The following is a 17,149-nucleotide window of genomic DNA, read 5'->3' on the forward strand; positions in this document are numbered from 1 at the left end:
TGACAAGCCAGAGTTCACAGCAGGAAGCAGAGTTTCAGTCTTACATGCTTCTCTGTGCTTCCATTAGACAAGTTCCCCACCCAAAACCCTACAGAGACTGTCTGCACACGGCCACTGGAGTTAATTAAGTCAAAAGTAAACACGAGAAAATACAAAATAACCTCATGAAAGTTAACACCACCAACACAAAAGTGCAACAAAATGGGATAATTAAATGTGGACTCTTAATTATCAGAGCTGTCATCTAAAGCTGTATTAGTGAAATTTTTTATCAGATGATCATATTGATTTATTCTGTCTTACTAAAAGCGGGCCATGTCATTGTAACGACGCACTGCCTATCGCTAAGGCTGAGCCCTACAGAGGAAACTCATCTCTTTACCCTTTCGCTAAGGCTGAGCCCTACAGAGGAAACTCATCTCTTTACCCTTTCGCTAAGGCTGAGCCCTACAGAGGAAACTCATCTCTTTACCCTTTCGCTAAGGCTGAGCCCTACAGAGGAAACTCATCTCTTTACCCTTTCGCTAAGGCTGAGCCCTACAGAGGAAACTCATCTCCTTACCCTTTCGCTAAGGCTGAGCCCTACAGAGGAAACTCATCTCCAAACAAATGCAATGCGATCCACAAATAAATCCATACAAATCCACAAAGAAATAGAAAAATCAACGCACAAATACATACAAATGTAGAAATATATTTGTGATTTTTTTTTTTTACATTTAAATAAATTATTGGAATGTATTTGTAAACCCTTCTGTGTGCATTTGTAAATCGAATATATTTGTGAATCTTTCTGTCATCATCTTTCTAGCCAGGTATGAAGAATAGGGCCCAGAGCAGTTCTTAAATAACACATGAGAGGTTTAAGAGAAGTTGTCAAAATAATGATACTAAATGTGTTGTGTTTTATTATATAACAATACATTCATTAAGTGTATGTTGGAAAGATTGTTACTGGACGCTGTTGTAAAGTCATCAATCAGGACATTATTGCAAGAAGAAGCAGAGTCAGAAAATACAACATGTTAACTTTAATAATTGCAATTTCAAGTCTTCTCTCCTCAAGACAGCATGCATTTAACAGAAAACTGTTTTCCTCCAACATTGTCATAGAAGACAAATCATGAATAAAAACATTTGTTCTTATAAAGTAATTTTGGGGCATTGATTACACAGATGATCATTTATCATGAACGTGCACCAATTCCTGATCATGTGACTTTCATCCAGTTGAAACGATCACTTTAACACATAATTGTTCCTTCATGAGGTCCATTATCTGAACACATATAATCCAACAATTACTTAATGTGTATATATATATATATATATATATATATATATATATATATATATATATATATATATTATATATATATATATATATATATATACATATATATATATATTAATATTAATAAAATATTAATATAATATTAATATATGTCTGTTGTATGTGTCCACACAAGAGCTAAACATCCCACCTGTCCTCAGCATGAGTTCTCAGTTCGACCACAAGGGGGCACAACAGACTTTCAGACAGACTTTGAATACTACTGTTTATTTACTTAGTCCCTGTTATGACTGGTGAACCAAAGGGGAAAAAACACAGGACTCAAACGCACGACCCAGACAGCAGCATTAGGTGGAAGATATATACTAATATACTGTATATTGATAATGTATACATGAAAAACTTGAAAGTTCATGACCTGGAGATTGCCCCACCTCTCAGGGACAACCCTTCATATTCAGTCACATGTGACGTTGAAGACCGTTCCATAAAAATAGGAAATTACACTTCCAAGTCAAATCCACACGCAAAGAAAAAAAACAACGCAGAATTGTAAAGAGAAGTTGATTTGTCCATATTGTTATAAATAAATGCTTTCTAAGACATTATGATTTGTTTTTGCCCTCATTGTAATTTTATTAAAAGTGTTACTTACTGTGTTAACAAAGCGAATACCTACAACTGTATTCAGGATGACAATAACTCTTCATGTGCGAACTGTATTTGTTTTATGTTTTGTCCTAACTTTTCCCGGTGGTCCTGAATGCAACACCCAAATGGGAAGTGCACTCTCAGTGAAGGAGGATCTCCACGGGGCGTCTGTCTGAGGATCCGGATCACGTTTCTGAAGTGTTCACGTCCACTCCGATGAGAAGGAAACATCCGTTCCGTGTGTTCCGGTGATGAATCCTCGCGTTTATCTGGTCGCCACTCTGCTGATTTGTTTTACTGATTACGCTCACATACTTTTACTGAAGGAACTTTTTACTGCAGCTTGAGCATTTTTTACAGTGTGGCATTAGTACTTTTACTGAAGTAAAGTATCTAAATACTTCTTCCAGATATGTAAAGGGTTAAAGTCTGAAAATGGGCCCAATGTATTTAAAAACCTTCCATCAAAACACGTCCTTTATTTAGAAGCAGAGTTACGTAACAGGTCAGACTTGAACCCTCAATCACTCAGAAATCTCTGAAGTGAAGCGTGATGTGAGTTTGTGTCACACTTTGGTTTTAAATATGCAGTGTTGGAATCTAGTTTACGCCTACCAGAGGGGAGGAGTTGGAACAGCTTGTGTCCAGGGTGTGAGAGGTCTGCAGTGATCTTTCCAGCCCGCTTCCTGTCTCAGGAGGTGTACAAGTCCAGGATGGAGGGCAGGCTGCAACCAATAGTTCTCTCTGCAGACTTGACTATCCGCTGTAGTCTGTCTCTGTCCTGTCTGGTGGCCGATCCAAACCACACAGTGATGGAAGAGCAGAGGACAGACTGGATGATGGAGTAAAACAGGATCAGCAGGTTGAACTTCCTGAGCTGGCACAGGAAGTACAGCCTCTGCTGGGCCTTTTTCCGGATGGTGTTGATGTTGGCGGTCCACTTCAAGTCCCGGGAGATTGTGGATCCCAGAACCTGAAGGACTCCACTGCAGACACAGGGCTGTTGTGTATGGTGAGGGGGGGGTTGTGTTGGGGGGCAAGGAGGGTAAGGAGCTCAGACATCAGGAGGAACCTTGGAGATAGGGTAAGGAGCTCGGACATCAGGAGGAACCTTGGAGATAGGGTAAGGAGCTCGGACATCAGGAGGAACCTTGGAGATAGGGTAAGGAGCTCGGACATCAGGAGGAACCTTGGAGATAGGGTAAGGAGCTCGGACATCAGGGGGAACCTTGGAGATAGGGTAAGGAGCCCGTACATCAGGAGGGAACTTGGAGTTGAGGCGCTGCTCCTTCGTGTCGAAAGGAATCAGCTGAGGTGGTTCGGGCATCTAGTCAGGATGCCTCCTGGACACCTCCCATTTAGAGTTTTTTTTTTCTTTTTTTACCCGTGTCGTGTGTGTGTGTGTGTGTGTGTGTTTTATCACCTGTGCCTACTGGAAAGTCTTTTTAACCGTGATGTATGTCATACAGCGACTCTCTCCATAGCGGACTCATCCACGTTCGGCACAATTCGTACGAGGAATTTTGTAAATAAATCCCAAGGAGCACCTGTGAGAACACAAGTGCTTCAATGACCAAGTTTCTTGAGTTTGCTTGGGTTTTAGTTCAATGCTATTTTGCTCACGGTACTCACGGGAACTGCAACGGTAAGGTCGTGCTGTCACAGTGTTGATGATGCCCACCAACAGCAGGACAGCAGTGACCACAGATGGACGCATGACTCAGACCTACTTTGATTGTAGAAAAACATAAATGCTTAAGGTGAAGATAACATATTTACTGGATTATATCATTGAAATGTATAAGTGTAAGGTACAACAGTAATTCTCCCCATCAGAACACAGAGTTGCTGGTTTCCCGCTGCCTCTATCCGTTAATAATAACAGTGACAAACTAAGTGACTGATGGAGGCAGCGTCAGACCAGCAGCTCCTGTATTCTGTAAAGTGTACTCACCACAGATGTGTTCTGGTTTCTGCTGCTCGTCTGTCTGACTGTCAGGTGGATCTTCTTCTCTCTTATACTCAACTCTCATGCCCTGTGTATGTTCTGCCAATGTGCCCAAATGGATCATTACCATGTGATTATCAGAACAAACAGTAATAAAGTATTCCCATGTCTCTGAGAGACAGACTCTTGTTTAAGGCGTGAGAACAACATTCAGCTGAAACTCTCTTCAGCTGAGTTGAGGTTCTGTTGTATCCCCAGTGACTGATGTCAAAATATCCAAACTGTCACTTTCAGTGTGTTTTCAGCAACAACATTCTCTGATTACACTGGCAGCATAAAATAAATAAGTAATGTAAATGCGTTTGTTTAGTTTCTTTGCTTGTTTGCTTATTTATTTCAGACCTAATTCAGTCTAAACTCAGCTCAGCCCAGTTTGGGTCTTTTCCAACTCCCTGACCCAGAAGTGACCCTTTTTTGTTTTAATAATTATATATATATTTTGCTTTTTGCTCCCAATCTGCAGCTGGGATGGAGTTTGAGCAAATAAAGACTGGTTCAACAAGACAGAGTAAAATGAGCGGGAAAGTTAGAGCAGACAGGTGTAAGCACTTGAGTTTACTAACAGTGTTGCTGTCACGGTTCAGCGCCACGCTGTTCTTTAAGTTATTTTCATCCTGTCTGCCTGTCTGTATACTAACTGTCCTGTCATTCCAGATCCTGCCACTCACACCTGATTACCACTCATCACCGTCACCTGGCCTCACGGCCATCTCACCTGCAGCCCGTTCCCTCATTAGCTCACTATTTAGGTCCCTCACTTGCATGTGTCCTCTGCCAGATCGTCTTGTGTTCTTGAACCTAGCTCTCCAGCATTCCTTGTGTGTAACCTGTAGTTACCTGTTAAGTAAAAGAGTCATATTCTGTACCTCTGCCTTCCTGAGTTGTGCTTTTGGGTCCTTGGGTTATCGGGCCGTTACATTACGATCTGGCCAATTATGGACCCAGCACAACCTTCTGCAGCAAGCCGGTTCGAGAGGATCGAGAATAGTGATGGGACGATGATACCTCAAGGAGTGTATTGACACACTAAACAAACTGTGTCGGCACTGTACTGATACTGTGTTGGTCACCCAATAGTGACCCCTGCAGTAGTTATAAAATCATTGCAGGTAAAGAAAGTCCTTGTTCGTGTAAATGCTAAAACTGAGTTGGTATGTAAAATATAGCAAATTAGAGTAAAAATTCAGAGTTACAATTTTGTAACTTATGTGCACATTTGTCAACTTAACTGTTAAATCATATGAAATAAAAGACCAAAAAGTGATCAGTTCATGAATTTTTATTGAGAAACAAAAGTTTTTCGAGTGTCTTTGCTCCAAGGCGATTTCTCCTCTTACACACCAGCTCCCCAGCCTTGGAAAATACTCTTTCGCATGGTACAGACGATGATGGTGAGCAGAGAGTTTTAAGTGCAAGTTGATGAAGATGTGGGTATATGTTCTGGTTCCATTTCCAATATTGCAAAGGATCTTGGTTTCTGGGTGTGTTTGTTTCTGCCAGGTAGCGTTGGACTTCAATAATGGAGTCAGCTGTTGCGTTCCTCGTCTTCTGGGTCTCTGCAACCTCCATATCTAAAGTCTTCCAGAGATTGTGCCCTAAAAAAATAGTTAATCATTACTTCATTATCACATGATGAATCATATCACAAAGTGCCACAAAAATGTATTTTCATACCTGAACTGGGTTCTGACCCATGTGAAGAGCTAGGCTCTTCTTCTCTTGGGTCAGGCTCTTGGCTCCTCATTTCTTCTGCACATTCTGACTGCAGTCTCTTCACCGCTTCACTTGCCTTTTGCTGACTAACAAATCCATTCTTTTTAAATCTGGGATCTAACAGAGTTGCCAGAGTCATCACACTGAGAGATTCTATGCCGCAAATAGCGTCAGTTAGCCGCTTCCTCAGGTTTTCAGCCAGTTGCTGAGCAGCTGTTTGTGTCACTGTTGTGGCCTGACGTTGAAGCTCAATGTGGAGCATTATCTCATCATGGGAATGACCTTTGACCCAGAGACCCTTTTTTCCTCAGACAGTTCTCTTGTAGCTTGGTCAAAAGGAACAAGAACCCTGAGCATCTCTTCAATGATCTGACATTCTTCTGGAGTCAGTGGAGTGATGTCAGGTTTTAATGAGGCCAGTGACACCCAGACTGCCTCCTTCTGCTCAGTCATTCTTTCAAACATTTGGTAGGTACTGTTCCATCGTGTTGGCACCTCGTTTATTCATTTATGGCCCGGTGTTCCCAGCTGTTGCTGTATTTGAGTGAGCTTCTCTTTAGCAGTCACGCTCGATCGAAAGTATGTCACAATGTGTCGTGTTTTGTTGCGTATTTCAGTTATTGTTGGGATTTGATCGCATGATTTTCTCACAATTAAATTCAGGGAATGGGCTATACAAATGGTATGCCGTATTTGCAGCATTCGAGCACATGCAGTCATGTTTGCTGCTGCATCAGTGACAAGACACCTGACCTTTCCTGCTATGCCCCACTCCTCCATGAGGCTCCTTTTAACCGTGGCAATGTTTTCTGCAGTGTGTTTCTGAGGAAAATGCTGCACTGCCAAGACTGATGAATGGAGTTCATGGCTTTCTTTGTCCACATAGTGGCCAGTAACAGCTAGATATGCCTCCATATTCATGGACGTCCACATATCAGCTGTTAAAGTAACAGCAACAGCACTCTGGAGGTCCTTTTTGGTTTTCTCCTTTTCCTCCTCATATCTCTGGCTCACCAAGTCCTTGATGGTCTGAAAATAACCATACAAATACTGTTACACCACTAAAATATAGTTATATAGTTAGTACAAACATATAATTAAAATTCTTAAACATACCTTCCTGCTGGGTCGAGCATGCGAGGGTACAATAAGCTTCAGGAGCTCCCTGAATCCCTCATTTTCAACAAAGCTGAGTGGCTGACAGTCTTTGATGATCATATTGACCACTGCCTCATCCACTGCTTGCTTGTTAGGAACTGCAAGCCAAAAGGAACTATTTTGTCAAAAGCTTAATAAAAGGACTGTAATTCTTACAAACAATATCAAATAGACATAAGACGACATGGTGGTGTAGTGGTTAGCACTGTTGCCTCACAGCAAGAGGCCAGCCGCGTATAGCCATAGAGGACTTTCCAGACGGTACACAAAGTCAGCGGTTTGACTCCCACCTCACCCAAATAAATTGTCAGCTCCAGAATGTGAGCAGAACACAAAACAAATAATCAAGCTTTTATTGTGATGTAATTATGCAAATAAGATATTAATCTCCAAAGATCATGCTGCAGATGTACTTATAAGGCACAACAGATGTTTATTTTACACATCTGTGCACGTGTGCAGCTGATCATATCTAAATGTTTGATTATTTAATGTTCTGTGCATTGAAGACAGTCAAAGTGATGATTTCAAGATATTTTATTGTAAAACACAGCTGAATTCTAAAATGCACAGTCTCACAACACAGTCTCAGTACTTGTATGTACAATGACAAAGAATCTGAATGTGAACAACACAGTCTGTGCAGTAATGATGTCACTTCTTCTTCTCTCTGATCCACCTGTCCCTCTCAGCCTCATAGAAAGCAGATGCTGTGAAGTCCTTCCAGGTCATCTCCTCCACCATGCCCTGGTCCTGGTACAGGGAGAACACTCTGGAGGGGCAGTAGATGTACTTCCCCTTCTCCCCAGGGAAGCTGCTGTGTATGTGAGGGCTGCTGGGGCCCTGCTTCAGCGGCCGGTGGCAGAACCGGCACAGGCGACCTGTCGGCAGCTCCACCGCTGACGTCCTCTTCTTCCTCTCCTCTGACACCTTCCTCCACTCGGCCCCCCTCTGCTTTGAGGCCTCCAGCTCCCGCTCAAAGAAAGGAGACGCTGCAAAGTTCTCAAAGGACATGCGGGGGTCTTTGAGGCCTTCGCCTGCGTAGGCCTCAAAGACCTTGGTGGAGCAGTAGAAATACTTTACAGTTTTAGATTGATAGAAGAAATGAACAGAGGAACCATCAGCAAGATAACGCGACTTTGGCTGACCGCAGGCTAAACAGTTCCTCGTCATCTTCTTCTTCTTCTTCTGCTGTTGTTGCTGTTGCTGCTGCTGCTTCTCTAGGATCTCCGTCACCAGCTTCTCCACTGCATCCCGGCTCAGTGACTCCTCCTGGGGAGCAGCCACAGGTGGAGGGTTGAGGGTGGCAGCAGGCAGGGTTGTGACCGGCACACTGACCGTCTGGCTGCCGGAGGTCAAACTCTGCCACAGCTGCTGAGTCTCCAGCACCTTCTCTGGGCTGGTGTTGAGAGAGGAGCTGGTGTTTTGTTTTTTTTTGGCCAGATGCTTCACATATCTGGAGATATGTTGGCATGTGGTGGGGTGGATTAAAGTGTTTGGGTCAGTGCACGACCTCTGGACCATGGCAGCGTAGTCATCATCCACCTGCTTCAGCATGCGTGGAGCTCCGTGGTGCTTAATCAGAAGCTCGTTGATGGCAGCTCTCATGGCTCCTGTCCACCGGCTGTGGTCCAGGACTTGGACGATGCCGCCGGTTTTGATGGATCCGGTGCGAGTGGCTCGAGGAGAGGAGGATACGGGCAGCGGTGCTGTAAATAAATACAATGTTTAAAGCACATGTTTATTATAATGTCTATTGTTAGAATACAATTATATGGCGATATGTTTTTTATATGTTCATGATTATTGTTAATAAACAACATATTAAGACGATTGTCTTGATATTATGTCCGCTGCTGGTTCTAACTGTCTATATGAGAGGTCATCTGAAAGCTACCTGTGGCAGACGACGACATCAAGGGCGGCTGGAACTTGGCCTCAGACCCCTGCTGGAAAGACAGGATGCGCACAGCTGCAAGTGGAGGCTCCTTGACAGTGAGACTGGTCTCCTGAAATAAAGCATCACATGGAGATGACAATAGTTATTGACAATCTGATAATAGTTATTGATAATTGACCGGGGGATTCATCTGGATTACCTGACAGCCTGTGGCATCTGCAGCTTGAGGGAAATTATCCGTCTCCATGGCGACAGCAGCTGCCATGTTTGGCTGTGACTTGTGCTTCTCCCAGTCCAGAGGAACAGGACGACAGCCGGGCTCCACATAGTCAAGTCCAAACCTTTCCCCTGTGTCTCTGTCGGTGATCTGCAGAGCTGGATATTTTGCCTTTGCCGTCACCTTCGAAGACAAAATGTTGAGCTCTGCTATCAACGCGGGGTCGAACACACCAGGCAGCTTCAGGTCCACCAGCCTCTGGAAGTTCCAGCGCACCACTCCCGTCATGGCCTGGGCCTGAAATAGTTCGCAGGACACCCGGTTCCCAGTCACCCACTGGGCTTGGTGGGAGTGGAAGCCCTCCTGCTGAGAGGTGCCTCTCACAGGGATCCAGATGGGTACAGCAGCTCCCTCGCCCTTTGTGTGATTTAACTGCAAGGTGCCACCAAACCTATAGAGGGTTCCCTCCCCCACCTCCCCCGGGTCGCTCAGGCAGCCTCTCAGGATGTGCACACGCTGAATCCTCCACATGTTCAGCATGGAGGACTTGAAGAGGAGCAGATCGTTGGCATCTTTTGCGAGGTGGAAGTGATGCAGGACGTCTTCTACCCTCTGCAGCAGCTCTCTGGGCTGTGGCACCTTTGTCCTGCAGTGCTCTCTGGTGTGCTGCTTGGTGGGATTAGCAGGAGAGATACCACAGAAGGTGTACGCCTCCCTGAGCCTCTGGAGATCTCCCTGGTCCACAACAAGGAAGGCTGCAGAGAGGAACTGGCAAAAAGAGCTGTAGAGCGAGTGATGCTCTGAGACACACTCTCTGGTTAAGCGCCGCATGCAGTGAAACAAATCCAACTTGATGGTGATGTCAGTGTTGAATTTGGTCCTTGAGGCGCTGTTGTTAGCCAGGTTTCCAGACGTGGCCTCTGAGGTCCTCCAGCAGTCCCATGAAAGCTGCTCCTGAGCTCCTGGGTGCAGGACCCTGAAGGCAGCACAGCAGTCCCTAAAACATGGGAAATAAATTCACAGCCTAAGTACAAACTCAGCCTCAATATGTTTTACAGTATAAAATAATCAACCTGAAGTTTTCCATGTTTATATCTTTTCAGTCAGAAAACACTTTAAACTGAATAAAAAAATAAAAAAGACAACAAAACTATATAACGTCCAAGTCAAAAACAAAAAATGAAGTTTTCAATCTAAACTGGTTCTTCATACCTGTCCACCCACTGGTAGCCGGCCTTCTCCACTCCAGCTGCAGTGTAGCGCTGAGACAGACCCTCATACATGGGATGAAGGGACCGGTCGCACTCTGACTGCAGCATCACCCAGCTCAGGATCATCCAGTTCTCGTTCATGATGGCGTATGAAGACACGGTGCCGGACGACAGCACCACCTTCCTCGCCACCTTGCGGGTGTGGTCGGACCTCAGTGTCTGTCCGAAGGTGCCCTGTAGCAGCAGAGTGAGGTGCTGATGCTGCCGCCGGTACTCACGAACCAGACAATGCACCAGGTAGTGTGAAGATATGGACACTCCACACCAGCCGTCAGCGTCAGAGTATCCACCGAATGGCTCTGGAGCGTCGGCCTGTCTGAGGAGCCCGGTGATGGTTCTCTGGCCGTAGACTCCGGCCTCAGCGTCCCTGACGTTCTGCACACTCAGCAGGTAGGCCAGGTGAGCCCTCTCATATTTCAGATGCAGCGTCTCTGTCAGCTGCTCGGACATGTCTTCTGGTGATCTGCCGCTGCGCCTCATCTCGTCCATCACTGACTTGCAGACGGCCTTTTTGTGCGTCAGGAACGCCGGCACCATGTTGCGGAAGCGCTGCGGGAGCTTCTCCAGCCACTGAGGCTTGTCCGCATGCCAGTACTTCTCACACCCCCTGCAGGTGAGCCGGGAGGCTAAAATGTAGTACTGACAGCCGGTGCCAATAATGACCCTCGGCCTTCCAATGCCGGACGATGCTACGTGAGGGTTGGGACAACCGTAAAGACAAGGCAGGTCGTAATTGTTCCTCGCCCTCTCCATGAGCGCGTGCTCCGGCTTCCAGATGAAAAAAGGGTGAAGCTGAAAGTACTTTGGTGACGGCAGCTCGGAGACGGCGTCTATGAGCTCGGGTTGAGGTGGATGACGCCACAGGGACAGCATGTTCATTAGGTGACGTACTGGACGTGAACCCGGCCACAGCCCCAACGCCTCTAGCTCCGCCTTCATCCACAGCCTCTGCTGCTGAGAGCACTTCCACTGAGCAACGTCATGATCATGAGCAGGGACGGAGGATGCAAGCTGGTGTGGAGCATCGACAGAGACGGCAGGAGCTGCACATGGAAGAAATGTAAAACCAAATACAACATTACATGTACAATAAGAGAATATACACTGAAGTGCTGGATGGTCTGGCTTAACACAGAGAACGATATGGCAGTGACTGAAGGGGAAATAGGTGAGTGGGCCGGTGAGAGTGATAGAGCTGACAAGGTAATACAGAAGGGAGTGAGTGCAGCAGGGTGGGCAGGAGAACATGCACGCTGAACTGTGACAAGGACTACATACTTTGCATCAACACATTGGGTTCCTGATCTGCTATCACGAGCTGAGGGCCGATGGCGAGCAGCTGAGGAGGGACCGGCAGCACAGCCTTCACTGTGGATTCAAAGAACAGCAAAGAAACGACACACAGTTAGAACGACTTCCAGGACGGTGGAACGTGAGGAGGAGAGTAAGATGATTACCTTTTACTGGAGCTTTAGCCACAAGGGGCTCATCTGGCTCAGCAGGTCTGGAAACAGTCACGGTAGCCGGCGACTTAGTCCTGTGTGCTGTAAAAACAACTCTGCGTCATTTTCTTCACACAAAGTGTGTGTTCAGTGTGTCTTTACCTGTTGCTTCTGCACACTGAAAATGTCCTTTACTTTAATTGCAAGTAGCGATTTTGTTTATTTAACGAAAACCAATGTATTTGTGTTTGTAAACAGGTAAAGCACAGAAACTATATCAATATATAGTATAAACACAACCTGTCAATAAAAGATGTGGCATGTTAGCCTACATATGTATATGTAGGCTAACATGCCACATCCTGGAATGATAATAAAAAGTATGCAAAAAAAAAAAAAAAAAGGAAAACACTTACCATCATCGGTGACATGTTAAATCCTTCAGTTAGTAGGAGAGTAAGAGAACACAGGCATGAGAACAGGCCTGAACACGGCCAAAACAACAAACTATTTGAGAGAGAACAGTAATGGGAGGGGAATTCTGGTGAACACAGAATCCTCCTCCACACTGATTGATTGAAACCTGTTGGTGAAGATACAGCCGGGGTCCTGGAGACGGCTGCTGGTGGCCCTGAAAGCACAGGCGATGACATTAGATTGTTACATGTACAGTACCATGTGTATGAAAGCTCTGTTTGTTAAAGTAGATCCACTTACTTAGTTCAGTGTGGAATTTGGACGGAGACAGATTCAGCATCTCTCTCTCCAGCTGCTCGTCCTCCTCAATTACTACGAGATGAAACATTAACATGAGGTGTGTTTGGACACTGAATGTTCACAACAAACTGTGTTTGCATGCTTTTGTGAGCTGACCTAGCGTTGTAGGCGCTGAAGTAGCTGCAGGTGGTGGACAGGACTCAGCCCTCTGCTGCTTGAGGATGTACTGCTGCAGGTTGTACATCCTGCTGTTTCTGATGCACTTCACTCTTGAAACGAAGGCCGCATAGCCATCAGCCCTGCTCTCCCAGATCTGCCCCCAGGTGTTCTTGGCCCTGGCTCCAAAGCCGACAGTAGTGTCACCCTCTGTTGCCGCTGGTGAAGCAGGCTTCCTGGAGACGAGGTACTCCCTCAGGTCCTCCACCTCCTGGAAGCTCCTGGCATAATCCAGAAAGGACAGCAGGCTGTCCTTACTGTGTCCTTGAGGGTTGAATGTACCGTCTCTCTCCTCCTCTTCTACCTTCTTCATTAGGTAAATGGTGTAGCCAATGTCGTTTTCAAGGAGCCACCTGAATAACTTCCCCTTGTACTTTCCAAATTGCAGCACATACTCCCCCATCACCTCCTGTCTGTCTGACACATCCCCTCCACGCTGGAGGACCAGAGAGAGAGCATTGGTCCTCACAAGGTCCGGTCTCTGAGCACAAGACTTGTCCTGGAGCGATGGGTCTGTTTTAATCTTCATGGCCTCATCAGAAGGGTCCTGTCGCAGATGGCCCGATGGACCCGTTCTGAACAACACCGCCTTCCTTCCTGGGAAGAAGTTGATGGTCTTCTTCATCATCTCCTGCACAGCAAAACACAATGCACTTCATAGACAGAGTCCCTCACGGTAACGGTGATCAGCATGTGTAATAACTAGGTAACAGCATGTGTTATGACAGACAGGCAGGCAGACAGTCAGATAGACAGGCAGGCAGACAGTCAGATAGACATGCAGGCAGACAGGCAGCATCATTATTCTGTTGGTCACAGTTGTATTTACCTATTCAAAAGAATATGATTCATGAAGATTCAAATTACTACTGTTAATGCTGACAACGTTACACACACAACAATATACATGCATACATCACCTCACACACACACACACACACACACACACACACACACACACACACACACACACACACACACACACACACACAATAACGTTACATGCATACGTCCCGTTACACGTCACCTTAATGTACTGACGTGACGTTGCTAGCATCAAACAGAGCTATAACCAATGCTAAACAACAACACTAAGTAAACTACAGAAACAGTTGACCCACAAATACAACTCAGAACCGTTCATGAAGACCTTGGAAGAAGAGCCGTACTTATGTTTGACTGTTTGTCCGGAGAACAAGCCGTGAAAAGACGCCGTGAGGTACAGGTTGTTTATCTACTGTAGTCTGCTCGCTGCTGCTGGACGTCTGTCTCAGGGGGAAACGGAGTTTCTTTCCCTCTAATCCAAGGGAGGAAACAGCGCCCCCAAAATCTCACTTGTGGCCAAAAATATATGACACTTGTAGTGATAAGGACTACCATAGAGAATGAATGGTAAAAGTTAAGGAAGTTAAGTCTTACTATATTCGGCTCCCGAAAATAAGGGTTGGAGGTTCGATACCAGGCCTGGAGCCTGTCGTTTTGCATGCATGTTTTTTTTTTGCACAATTTTTAGAGAGAATTTTAACATACCTGGGGTACTCTCACGAGTATCTGCCAATTCTTCATTGCCATGCCGAGCTCTATAATGCCTCAGCATTGATGAAGTGCTCTTATTGATATAAGATAGCTCTGTGGAGCAGAGCCGACACTTCACCTACAATAACATAAAAAGTTAATTTATCTGAAAACAATTCAAACCTCTTACCAGAACATTGCATTCACTTGTTAAACAAAATAGACACCCTATCTCATGATTACGAGATCAGGATCTCATAATTACATGATGACATGAATAAAGCAACTGTAAGGCTCTTTAACTGACTATCATATGAATCACAGGTCATTCACTTGATAAACTGATAAAGTGATTGCAATGCGCCACCGTAAAAAATAGTATATAAAGGAGAAAAAGATTTACCTTGTTTGGCGTCACGAGATCAAAATTATTCCACACCGGGGAAAACTTCCTAGGACGATCCATGATCAAGCAAAACTCCATCCGACAAACCCACGACATGTTGATACAGTTTGTTTCCTGATAAACACACTTTGGCGCGGCACATCCAAACGACACAGTTCCTGTATCGGTCACGTGATTCTTTCTTAAAGCAATACACGCACCGATACGAGGTTTCCCTCTTGAGCTCTCGGCACAGTGCTGATGCACCAGTGTCGCTCGTCCCATCACTAATCGAGAATGCCCTCCAGCAGCACGAGGCGCAGATGGTCCGCTTCGCTGCGGAGACGCAGCAGTCCAGGAGCAGGCTATGACGGCGATGACCGCCCAGATGCTACAACTGACGACGGCCCTGACCCAGCTGGTAGCCGCTGCGCCGTCTCCTGCCTCTCCACGTCCGGCCTCTCCACCTCCGGTCTCACCAGCGCCTGTGCCAACACACGAGCCTCGTGTGGGTACCCCGGAGCGCTACGCTGGAGAACCTGAGGGCTGCAACCCATACATCACAAACTGCTCCATCCTGTTCTCTCTGCAGCCCCACACCTTCGCCTCGGAGGAGGCTAAGGTAGCCTTCACCATCAACCACCTGACTGACAGAGCGCGACTGTGGGGTACCGCTGAATGGGAGAGACGCACGCCGGCCTGCTCTTCGTTCCTGTTTTCGGCAGAGCTTCGCAAGGTTTTCGGGGCAGTTTCCAAGGGCCCAGATCCAAGCGGGGGACTAGCGGAGCTGCGTCAGGGAGACCGGACTGTGGTAGATTATGCCTTGGAGTTTCGAACAAGAGCACGCCTTAGCGACTGGAACGAGGCAGCACAGTGCGAGGTGTTCTTGACTGGGCTAGCGGAGTATGTTAAAGATGAACTGATCTCTTTTGATTTGCCTGCCAGTTTAAATGGCTTAATAGAATTGACTTCCCGAGTGGACAGACGCATCCAGGCAAGGCGACAGGAGCGACGCAAGGGGGAGACAGATCGCCGCGCTTTCAACCAGCGTCGAGCTCCTCCGGCAGCCACCAGCTTCACCTTGGCCTCTCAACCAGTGGAGGTTGAGCCCATGGAGGTAGGGCGCACCAGTCTCACCCGCGAGGAGCGGGAGCGCCGTCGCCGGGGAGGTCTTTGCCTCTACTGTGGCCAGGCTGGTCACTTTGTATCCCGGTGCCCAGTAAAAGACATGGCTCGCCCGTAACAGGGGAGGTACTGGTGAGCCGAACCACAAGACTCTCTCCCAACCAAAGACCCCTTTTCCACGCTCAGCTGCTACTCGTGAACGGATCACAGACCCTAGCTACGTTCATTGACTCTGGTGCTGATGACAGCTTCATTGACGAGGACCTAGTCCGTCAGCTGGGTATCGAGCGGGCACCGCTGCCATGCCCTGTTCCTGCTAACGCTCTGGACGGCCACCTACTGGGGACAGTGACTCACCAGATCGAACCAGTTCGTATGCTCCTGTCGGGTAACCACCTGGAGACCATTCGGTTTCTTATCCTGCGGTCACCCCAGCATCCACTAATCCTGGGACACCCCTGGCTCCGTCGCCATAACCCCCACATCGACTGGGCCACAGGGGCCATCAGGGAGTGGAGTGCATCATGCCATCTGATCTGCCTGAAACAAGCTGCTGCAGTTCCGCAGTCAGCTTGCCCCAGCTCTGCGTCGGATCTGTCAGGAGTGCCTACGGAGTACCATGACTTTCGGGAGGTATTCAGTAAGGTCAAGGCCACATCCCTGCCCCCACATCGTCCCTACGACTGCTGCATTAACCTGCAACCAGGCACCACCCCCCCCAGGGGCCGTCTCTACTCCTTATCGGCACCTGAGAGAGAGGCCATGGAGGCGTACATCAGTTCCTCCCTAGCTGCTGGGATCATCCGTCCCTCTTCTTCACCTGCAGGTGCGGGGTTCTTCTTCGTAGGGAAGAAGGACAAGTCACTTAGGCTATGCATTGACTACAGGGGCCTCAATGACATTACCATCAAGAACCGCTACCCACTCCCACTCATCTCTTCTGCCTTTGAGTTGCTGCGAGGGGCTACCATCTTCACCAAGTTAGACCTACGTAACGCCTATCATTTGGTCCGGATCCGAGAGGGGGACGAGTGGAAGACAGCTTTCAACACCCCCACTGGACATTATGAGTACCTGGTGATGCCCTTCGGTCTGACTAATGCCCCAGCCGTCTTCCAGGCACTGGTGAACGATGTGCTGAGAGACATGCTGAACAAGCAGGTATTTGTCTACCTTGATGACATTCTCCTTTTCTCGAGGTCCCGAGAGGAGCACATCCACCATGTTCAATCGGTCCTCCAACGCCTCCTGAGGAATTCCCTGTTTGTGAAGGCAGAGAAGTGCGAGTTTCACGCCTCTTCTGTCTCCTTTCTGGGCTACATCGTGGGACAGGGGATCGTGCAGATGGACCCTGCCAAGGTGTCAGCGGTGACGTCCTGGCCCATCCCTGACTCGCGTAAGCAGCTGCAACGATTCCTGGGATTCGCCAATTTCTATCGGCGGTTTATCCGCAGCTATAGCACCGTGGCTGCCCCACTCACGGCACTTACCTCATCTAGAGTGCAGTTTCGGTGGTCACCTTCGGCTGAGGAGGCCT

The 17,149-nt window shown here is 47.1% G+C and overlaps 2 protein-coding genes across 2 annotated transcripts; both read right to left on the reverse strand.

Annotated features, from left to right (window-relative positions):
* Positions 1–7,352: 7,352 nt before the first annotated feature.
* LOC306733791 (uncharacterized protein) lies at positions 7,353–11,795 on the reverse strand. Its single transcript, XM_079215094.1, has 6 exons — positions 11,670–11,795; positions 11,491–11,580; positions 10,154–11,255; positions 8,924–9,938; positions 8,722–8,833; positions 7,353–8,533 (listed from the first exon to the last, which is right to left on the reverse strand). Exons 2-6 carry the CDS (start codon positions 11,495–11,497, stop codon positions 7,479–7,481), a joined length of 3,291 nt encoding a protein of 1,096 aa, XP_079071220.1. The 5' UTR covers positions 11,498–11,580; positions 11,670–11,795; the 3' UTR covers positions 7,353–7,478.
* Positions 11,708–14,614, reverse strand: LOC306734496 (uncharacterized protein; the record flags this gene model as incomplete). The annotated part of the gene is made up of 6 exons (XM_079215853.1): positions 14,506–14,614; positions 14,118–14,241; positions 12,528–13,218; positions 12,372–12,443; positions 12,071–12,285; positions 11,708–11,716 (listed from the first exon to the last, which is right to left on the reverse strand). Exons 2-6 carry the CDS (start codon positions 14,157–14,159, stop codon positions 11,708–11,710), a joined length of 1,029 nt encoding a protein of 342 aa, XP_079071979.1. The 5' UTR covers positions 14,160–14,241; positions 14,506–14,614.
* Positions 14,615–17,149: the final 2,535 nt, after the last annotated feature.

This window comes from Taurulus bubalis (assembly GCF_910589615.1).
Source record: "Taurulus bubalis genome assembly, chromosome: 3".
Lineage (NCBI taxonomy): Eukaryota > Metazoa > Chordata > Actinopteri > Perciformes > Cottidae > Taurulus > Taurulus bubalis.

Coding starts and splice junctions, on each gene's coding strand:
- LOC306733791 (XM_079215094.1), bottom strand. Junction 8,834..8,923: donor CAGATGCCACAGGCTGTCAG/GTAATCCAGATG, acceptor GCTTTATTTCAG/GAGACCAGTCTCACTGTCAA. Junction 8,534..8,721: donor GATGTCGTCGTCTGCCACAG/GTAGCTTTCAGA, acceptor ATTTATTTACAG/CACCGCTGCCCGTATCCTCC.